The sequence below is a fragment of the Lissotriton helveticus genome (assembly GCF_964261635.1).
Source record: "Lissotriton helveticus chromosome 1_1 unlocalized genomic scaffold, aLisHel1.1 SUPER_1_unloc_62, whole genome shotgun sequence".
Classification (NCBI taxonomy): Eukaryota; Metazoa; Chordata; class Amphibia; order Caudata; family Salamandridae; genus Lissotriton; species Lissotriton helveticus.
Window position 1 is genome coordinate 786,286 of NW_027611706.1, and position 10,173 is coordinate 796,458.

At 42.6% G+C, this 10,173-nt stretch overlaps 1 protein-coding gene across 1 annotated transcript in view; it reads left to right on the forward strand.

Annotated features, from left to right (window-relative positions):
• Positions 1–9,208, forward strand: part of LOC144806324 (NACHT, LRR and PYD domains-containing protein 3-like) — a 131,245-nt gene extending 122,037 nt beyond the window's left edge. Inside the window, exon 5 of the mRNA XM_078672712.1 lies at positions 8,934–9,208. Within this exon, the coding sequence (XP_078528838.1) occupies positions 8,934–8,985 (52 nt within the window). The 3' untranslated portion in view covers positions 8,986–9,208. The remainder of the gene's footprint in view (positions 1–8,933) is intronic.
• Positions 9,209–10,173: the final 965 nt, after the last annotated feature.

Below are 10,173 nucleotides of genomic sequence, written 5' to 3' on the forward strand. Positions count from 1 at the left end.
CTTCCTCTGTGAATTGGTATAGCTGACAAACTGGCTGTATAAGCACGTGCAAATGTTTGTGACCATTTCATGTGTGTCAACTGTGTAACGCGCACCCTATCCCCATCATCTGTCTGGTACGATTGCATTGTTTTTATTGTGGTTATAAATTATACACGGGCCAGACCTTGCGCTGCGTCCACGGTACATACCACACACGCCATACACACTTCCTGCTCATTATTCATCATGGGGAATCCTTTAACTAAATATAGCTTGGATAGTTGCCAGCCAGCCCCACCGAAGGGTTCACCTGCACATGTGGTAGCTTTACGTCTTGGACTGAGTTCCATTTTTTTTATTAAAAAATGGCATGACTTGACTGCAAATAGGCCGGACTTACAGTTTCCATGTCAGGGTACATATGATGTGAATAAACTGGCGTATTTGAAGCAGATGTTGAGGTTGAAGGGTAAGAAAATTCGACCTACTGAATGGGAGACATACTATTGTTGGCAAGGGTTTGTAAAGGATTTACGTGCTACTAATCATATAAAAGCCAAGGTGCAAAGAGAACTGATCCAGGTTAGAAATAAAGTGTTGCATGATATAGCTACAAATTAGTGAGGACTGGAGGCGGACACAATTAGAAGTAGTGGGAGTGTACCCAAGCCTTGTTGTGGAGTTAGAACAGGATGCAGGACTGGAAGACCAACTTTTAGAGGACATTTTAATGGGTAGATTGGGAATCTCAGCTGTAGCAGCTCAACCCACTGCGCTGCTTAGCGAAGACCAGAAGAAAGAGGCCGTTTGTCTAACACGTCGCCTTCTGGATTAAACTTCTAAGCGTGTAGATTTGGAGGAGGTCCAAGACATGGCAGTACTTCAGCAAGTGATACAGGAAGCAGCTGCAATCGCTGATAAGCAATCTAAGTGGAAGGACCTATTATTAGCTTGTTGCTCTCAAAATAATATATTACCTCCGAACCTGCTCAATAGTCCTTGGATGCAATGTTTTTTTGATAGATCCATCGATGACAATTTCAGCGCTTCTAAATGGCACAACTTGATATGGACTATATGTACATATGTATTAAACACTAACCACAATATTGCTATTCTGGCAAGGGCAGTTAGTGAGACTGACAAGCAGGTAAATGTTCAGAGGCGGACGAGCTTGCCTCTAGACTCCACTCTGCCCCGCCCTGACTCTACTGGGTCTCGGCAGAGTTCCCCAGCCGTGAAAAAAACAATGCTGCTTAGAACTGATACGGAGAAATGTGAGGAAGGGCTGCGCCAAATGATAGATGAGAAATTAACGATAGACAGGTTTGCGACAGGAAAGGGAAGGACATACCTAGAAAAAACATTATCCATAGCACGTGCACGGCTCTTAGAAGACGGTGCACTAGCACATAGCACATACATACAACAGGCGAAAGCAGGTGGGTCAGGTACCACGGAGGTGCCCCCATCTCTGCCTCCACAATATGAATGGGACATCACTAAGTTTAGTTTTGCGGATGGAGACCTGCAAGCATGGCCGGCAGCAGAATTGAAGGACAGACTACAGTATGCAATTGATAAACTAGGACAGTGGAAGCAGCTAGTGCACACATTTGCGGTATTAGAAGTGCTTAAATCATTACACCCACCGGCACCGCCAACATTAAGGGAGATACCCCCACTTCCAGGAGGCAGGGATAATGCATATGTATTTGTACCATGGTCCAGGCAAGACATCATGAGTTTCACGAAAGACTTCCCGAAACTCCGCGAGGAGCCACGAAAGTGATACAAAGAAATAGATAAAATGGCTATATTAGGGGGACTTTTATGGCGTGACTTTGATACCCTGTTTAACATCATTGTACCAAAGGACCTGTGGGAAGAGTGCAAGGGAAAAGTGGAATGGCCGAAAGCGGAGCCACAGAGAGAAAAGGGTGGAGCTCCAAGAGATGAAGTACAGGAGAAATATAATGAAGTAATTAAATTCTTGAAGGAAAAAGTACCGGAAAACAAAGTTGATTGGAATAAAAGTACCAATACAAGCAAGAAAAAGATGAGAGTGTAAACTCATTTTTTGACCATCTGTTACAGGTATATCAGCAGAATAGTGTGTTAAAGAATCCTATGGGAGATGCAATGCCAGCGTTTGTAACAACATTTGTTCAGGGGTTAAGCCCACCAATAAAAACTCATCTGCAGCAATCTTTTGTTTGCTGGCAGCAAGAATCGATTGAAAAAATCCTGTCTGCAGCTAGGTACTGTTCTGATTATCAGGCGAATGCACAGATGATAGAGGCTGAAAAACTTAAAAAGGAGAAGGTTAGATTAATGATGGCGCAGGAAAGATCGAATAAGAGGGAGAGGGGGTGGACGCAACTTTAACAAAGGTTTAAAATCCCTACCTCCACCAGGCACAGCGTGTTTCAACTGCAAAGACCCTGGTCATTGGAGGTCTGATTGCCCACTGCTTAAAAAGAGATACGGGGATGACACAGCCTCACAGAACGGGGGCTGGGTAAAAATGTTTTTTAGCAAAAACCCCAGCAACAAGAGCATAGGGACAATGACCAGTACAGACAGGTGCAATCAGATCCCCAAGGTAACCAGGACTGGACAGGGGCAGATGAGTGGGCGCAGAGAGACACTGATTTCCCGCCACCGCCACGGCCAAGGAGTTCATACTAGGGGTGCCTGAAAGTGGAAGACTGCCTAATAGCTCCAGCAATTGCAGTGGAGCAATCTGGTCCATATGTAAAGGGATCAATTATGGGCCAAACTATACCATTTTTGATTGATACAGGAGCTCAAACATCAATGCTTAAGGCATCTGAGATGTCTATGGCACCACTTTCTTGGACAATAATCACTGCAGTCGGGATGACAGGACAACCAATAGATGAGTTTTTGACTCAACCACTAAAATTTGTGGTGGGCAACATAACTGTTACCCATCAGTTCATCTTCAGCAGATTCTGTCTGGTTAATTTACTAGGTAGGAACTTGCTCTGCAAACTCCAATGCACCATACACTGTTCACCAACAGGGTTTTTTCTGGAGAGTCGGCCAAATGGTCTGATCTTACATGACGTGCCCCAATCCTGCTGTACCCTCTAGACTACGTGGCACTGTGCCACCTAAGGTGTGGGCCACAGGTGCTAATGATGTAGGACAAGTGTTAGATTACCCACCAGTACGAATAAAATGAGGAGAGCCCAACGATTCTATGGGAATCAAGGGAGGGGCCAATTCAACCGGGGTCACCAACAACAATACAACCGGGCACCTCCTCAACAGGAATATCTCAGCACCCGGAACAAACGTTACTGGCGTCCAGTCGACTACCAGTAATTAATCTATCCACCAAAATTCTTAGTGTAGTTGAACTCGGTATTTTGAGTAGAGGGTTCAGCTTTGTTCCATCCACAAATTTAGATAAATTCCAACTGGAGAAAGACCTCAGATCCTTCTTCAGGAAAGTTAGATTGAGGAGGTTTTTTGAAAACAGACAGAGCAGAGATAGAGAGAACGTCTCAGGACTGAAGCCTAAATCAACTTTCACACCCACCTTGGGGATGGTGGGTAAGAATGTGGAAGCATTTGAGGCAGCAGTGGAAAGTGGCATTCACAACCTTCTTGATAACAACAATAGACCACATAGCTTCAATATTAGCAAGGAAGAAAGAGAAGCACTTAACATACTTAAGAATGACACCACCCTCACAATAAAGCCTGCAGATAAAGGGGGTGGTGTAGTTGTTTTTGATACCCCTGACTATGAGGATAGGATGTTAAAACTACTCAATGTTGACGAACATTATGTTCGTGTCAATGCTACATGTCTAACAGATATAGCACGTGAATGTCTAGACCTGCTAACTGCTGCAAGAGAGGATGGCTTTATTTGTGAGGAAGAATTCAGATTTTTGGATAACTTAGAACCCAAGACTCCAGCCATCTATGGCCTTCCCAAAGTGCATACACACAAGGAAAACCCCCCCATGAGGCCTATTGTTAGTAGCATAGGTTCATTGTTGGAGCCAGTTAGTAAATACGTGGACCACTTTCTTAGACCCTTAGTTTGTGGTCTTAAATCCTACGTAAGAGACTCTGCACACATCATTTCATTAGTAGAGGGGCTACCGTTCTGTGAGGAGACTCAATGTCTTGTTACACTTGACATTGAGTCTCTTTACACAAACATACCTCAGGCTGATACAGTTGATGTTATTGATACCCTCCTGACCAACTCTGATCTGGGTGGTCCTAACAAAGACTTTATTGTTGATTGTGTTAGGCTAATTCTTACCAACAACGTCTTTCTTTTTAAGAATGAATATTTTAGGCAGCTCAAGGGGACCAGCATGGGGGCCACATGTGCCCCCAGCCTGGCCTGCCTATATGTAGGACAATTTGAGGCCAAACACATATATAATGAATTGGCACCTTTTTTCGAAAATGTAGCGGGCTGGTACCGCTACATTGACGACATTCTGTTTATCTGGGAGGGCCCAATTGACCTCCTGGAGGAAATTCTTAGCTGGATAAACCTAGGAGATCCTAATCTTAGGTTTACATCGCCCTACAGCACCAATAGGGTTGACTTCTTGGACTTGACCATTGGAAACTCGAATAGTGTATTATCCGTGGAGCTGTTTACGAAACCCATGGCAAAGAATACTCTCCTTCACTATTCGAGTTTCCATCCGAAGTCTCAGAAGGAGAGTATTCCATTTAGCCAATTTCTCCGCCTACGCAGAAATTGCTCTGACATTAATGACTTTTATAAGCATGCAGAGGTGCTTAAGAACAAATTCAAAGACCGAGGGTACCCTAGAAAGTTGCTATCACACTCAATCAAGAGAGCGAGATTTATGATCGTGAAGCTCTAATCCAGAGTACTAAAAAGGACAGAGGACAAATAAAAAAGATAGTATTTGTTACCAATTTCTCGGATTTAAGCAACAAGATCAAGAACGTGGTCAACAGAAATTGGCACATCCTGAATCATGATGAAGAAACTGTCTTAGAAAAACCTCTATATGCCTTCAAGAAAAATAAGAACTTACGTGACCTATTGGTCCATACATATAGAGATAATATCGTAGAGCAGCAGAGAACACTTGACAACACCACGGTGGTAGGGAATTTCAGGTGTGGTAGTTGCAATATGTGCCCACAGTGTATAGTTGCTCCTGAATTCACCCACAATGGAATTACTGTAAAATGCAGGACACACAACAATTGTATTTATTTATTTATTTATTTATTTATTAACAGCATTTATAGAACGCGAACGAAGGCCCAAGGGCATCTCGGCGCTAAGATATCTGCAGTGTTTAACCAGAGAAGGGGAGACTGAGTTTACAGATTAAAAAGCCAGGTCTTAAGTTGTTTACGGAAAGACCAAAGTGAGGGGCTTGTTTTGATAGAATGCGGCAGAGTGTTCCATAGTTTGGGCGCTGACACAAGAAATCTTCTGTCTCCCCATAAAACAGATTTGGTACGAGGTACCACAAGTTCATGTAAACTAGAGGAGCGTAGTGTTCTGGGGGGACAGTAGGGGGTAAGATTTTGAGTGAAAAAGGCTGGTCCCAAGTTGAGCAGAGCCTTGTACACTATGCAGAGGGTTTTGAATTTAATTCTGTTTCTAATTGGAAGCCAATGTAAATTTCTGATAGTTTCTGACGCAGATTGGTGTTTAGGGATTCTTCCTAGAAGCCTAGCGGCTGTGTTTTAGATAATTAGCATTTTGTTTAGTACTCTTTCTTGGGCATTTAGAAACAGTGCATTGCAATAATCTAATGTAGACAATACCAAGGAACTAACCAAGGTTTTGCCAGCTGTCTCAGGAAGGAATGGCAGAATTTTTTTGATCAGTCGCAATTTATGAAAGGCAGAGGAAGTAATCTGATTGGCGTGAGGGAGGAAAGTAAGACGGTCGTCGAACATGACTCCCAGATTCCTCACCTTACTGACCGGTTCAGGCGGAGGACCCAGTGATAGCGGCCACCAAAGGGAGGACCATTCCGGGGTCAAATGTCCGAAAATGACTACTTCCGACTTGTCGGAATTTAATTTCAGACAATTGGAGGCCATCCAGTTCCCTATGGCCAGCATACCCAGATTGAAGTCATTTGCTATTTTATGGCCATCGTTCCTGACGGCGAGGACCAGAAGCAAAAATATTATCTATCTCCTGGTTTGTCCATGTGGGCTTTGCTATATAGGTGAGACAGGAAGAGAAGCCCGCATCAGATTCCAGGAACATAGATCAGCAGTAAGAACTAAAAAGATCACAGCTCCAATTGTTACGCATTTTTTAGAGAAAAAACATGGAGAACAGGATTTCAGATGGTTCATCCTTGAAAAAGTGAAGATTGGAAAAAGAGGGGGTAACATTGTTACTAAACGCAAACAAAGAGAACAATGGTATATTTCGTTCTTTAACACCATGAGAAAGGGTCTTAACTCTAGAGAGGAATGGGACAGGATCATTGGAGCACTTTGATCTCACTGTCCAGAAGTGACACAGAAACCTCAGTATATCTTTAAGTCGCTAAGTTGATAATGTTTTGCTACACGGTCAGATCTTTGAGCACAGCGTGGTAGATGATTTGTGCAACCTATTCCCTGCCTAGGTAGGTCTTTAGCAGAGTATGTTAGATGATACTCGTTACGATGGTACTTAGCGCGTAACGTATTGAAGCATTTGAGTTATGCGATCTTGCTATCCACTTTGTAAGCGTGGAAGTATTTAGATACCTATACTTCGGGTTTGAATAATATATAGTGACTTCTCATTATAGGTACACACTACGAAGTCTACACCTAGTGATGCGTATCTTTAATGGTTGGTGGTTTGTCGATATCGTGGATTACTAGGTATTTATTAATATATTGGCACTCATTAGGTTATATGACATATACTTACCCGTAGAACATGGAGCACTTGTATCCATTTACGTTGTGCACTGGATACATAAACAAATAGTTACTAGTCCTGTTTCTATGACACCGCGGCCCTTTTGACAGGAAGTGCCGATTTGTAACAGACTTACCCGGATATCCGGAGGCGCTGCTGTTGCGTGTGAATGAAACTTAGACTATTTATAGCCGAGTTCTGTGTTTGCGTTCGACCCTGTTGGCTGTATCCAGATGAGACGCGGGACGACGGTACTTCAAGCTCCTAAGGTATTTAGTACTCTCCAAGTTGGAAGTTGCTACGTAAATTGAGGCGCGGACCTTTATTCTCAAAATGGTCTGTTTTGTACTTCTTTCCAGAGGCGGCATTTTTTTTAAAATACATCATTTGGGAAGCGCCTCTTCACATGGGTTTCTGCTATAACTGACAAGTGTGAGTATTACCTTGCGGGCATTGCGCTTTTATTGCACTTCCAGTGTATGTTGTCTGTGATATCCAGACATTAAGTATAGTTCCTTTTGGGTCTAGGTAGCGTGACTTTCAAAAATATTTTAACGGAGAGTGTCCTTATTATTATGCGTTCTTATATAGCGCTCGATTACCCGTAGGCATCTCGGCGCTTGCCTTGGGAACCCGTCCTGGCTTCCCCAAGGTGAAAGCCAGGCATCCCGCCGCGGGGGGGCCGTAGTGGAGATTAAGCAGGCTAATGCCCAGAGCTGCAGAGTGTGAACCCGTGATTCAAGTAGGCACCGAAACGAGAATTATCGAGTCCGTGGATATTTGGGCTCAAGACCCTGCCGCGTCGGGAATTGAACCCTGGTCCCGGGTCTGACCTCTGCTTCAGGGTCTGCCTCCTCTAACCAGTGAGCCACACTTCTCCGGGTCTCTAAACTCGTATAGTTGTCGGGTCTCTAAACTCGTATAGTTGTAAGTATTTTTTTAAATAAAACGTCTAATCAGTGTTCTAGAGGAGGTCGATAATACATCTACTTATTGGCCACTCTTTCTATTTTATAGTATATACCCACTATTACAGAACCAGAGACAGTGACCCTGGATTCTTATACATCAGCATCGCGGAATATGACGTGAGGTGGGTCTGCATGTACATCATGATGTAGTAAGGGAGATTGTATTTATTAGATGCACATACATTCTTTACCCGCAATTTATATTCTAGATCGCTGACTAGAAGAAGCGGCTTGATCTGTTTTGTGGCGGTTGCTTAGTGGACCTAGGAGATACTTATCCCTGTGTCTTTATCGACAATGAGTTTTAACGACAATGAGCTTTAAGGTATGTTTTCGGCCTACTAGATTACTGTGTATGGGTGATTGATAAAGCGGACTCAACGAATATTAACTGTGGCAGGTTGACATGGAAGTGCTCCAATGCCTGTGTCCCACTTAGATATATTTGTCTATATATACTCCATACGAGTTAACTGTACCTACAGCCCTTAAGTTTATTCAGGGGCCCCCATTCACGGGTTTTTATTAGGACCTTCTCCTGATCCACATACGCTATGGGGTCTATCGAGAACCTAAGGTATGTTCTCTCAAAAAAATGTGAACAGGTAGCTATTCATACAAATTGGCACCTTACCAGGAATCATAGAGAATATACAGAAAGGCTAAATAAGTATGTTGAAATCAAGGCAAGGAACATAAGGATATGTCGTGTTTGTATCAAGGGAAATGTAAATAGGTAGCAATTTATGAAAACTGGCACCTTACTTGTAATTATAGAGAATATATAGAAAGGTCAAATTATTTTGCTTGGTTTTTAGCAAAACTATGTGTATGTCTCAATTCATCTTTGTTATGTCGCTATGCTATTATATGGTATTGTTAACTGTTTTTGTCTAATACTTATGTCGATGATGTATGAAATCTTTCACTAGTTCTTGTATTGCAATGTAAACTGAGAATTGTGTTCATTAGGATGTTCAATATGTACATAATATGAAAAAGAGACAATATAAATATGTTTTAATGGATGGAAAAATTATTTTTAATTACAGAAATAATTGGGAAGACATTTATATATTCCTGATGAAGGTGGCTATTATCTAAAGTCCGCCGAAACGCATCGATGCAAGAATTAAAGAAGGAATATGCTATATATCACTAAGAGAATAATTCTGACGCTTTCGCTGAATCAATTTTCTGTTTGATACCTTCTTTTTACCAATAGGAATTCCATTGTTTCCTTATCCTATTTGTCTGTCCCATTCCTTTTAAAAAATGTTTAATCTTTTTTTATCATTGTACTGTAATTGAATAAACTGTGTAACATTTTCTCATAATCTAGTTGTTGTTTACATTGCTTTATAAGTATTGTTGTCATGATAAACTGTGGGTTTGTGAATGTTTTACAGTAAGTGTTTTTCTACATTAAGGTGTCCCAAAGGGAAATAACTTGTTTGACGAACGAATAAAATGAAAACCCGGAGCCCGTCTCCCAAGAGTACCACAATACAAGATTTCCAAAGAAGGAGAAGAGGGGATAGCACCTGTCATTCGAGATCTTCTAAAGCAGGGTATAATCAGGGAAATACGCTCCAGTCCATGCAACACCCCTATACTCCCTGTGAAAAAGGCATCCAAGGGCCCAGATGGGGCCCCTGTGTACCGTTTTACTCAGGACCTGAGAGAATTGAACAAAATAGTGGAGCCCTCATTCCCAGTGGTTCCAAATCCTGCAACAATATTATCTAATATCCCTGTATCAGCTACACACTTTACAGTGAGGGATCTTAGCTCCGCCTTCTTTACAATACCACTGCATCAAGACAGCCAGTACCTGTTTAGTTTTGTATTCCGTTCCAGGAGATTCACTTGGTGCAGGTTAGTACAAGGGTATACGGAGTCTCCCTCCATCTTCACAAATGCACTGAAAACCGACTTAGACTCCCTGGTACTTAAGGGAGGCTCCACTCTCATCCAATACATCGATGATTTGCTTTTGGCCTCTCCATCACAGGAGGCCTGCGAGGAGGACACTATTGGAGTCATCTGGCACTAAAAGGATACATGGTGTCCCCAAAGAAATTACAGTTCTGCCTCACTGCAGTGAAATATCTTGGGCATGAATTGTCAGAGGGGGCGTGAAAGCTGTTGCCTGATAGAATTTCCACCATCACTGGTTTTCCCCGTCCACGTACACAGAAAGAGGTCAGGGCAGTTCTGGGGGTGGCGGGATACTGTAGGCACTGGATACCAAACTTTTCCCTGATTGCCAAGCCACTGCAAGCATTGACA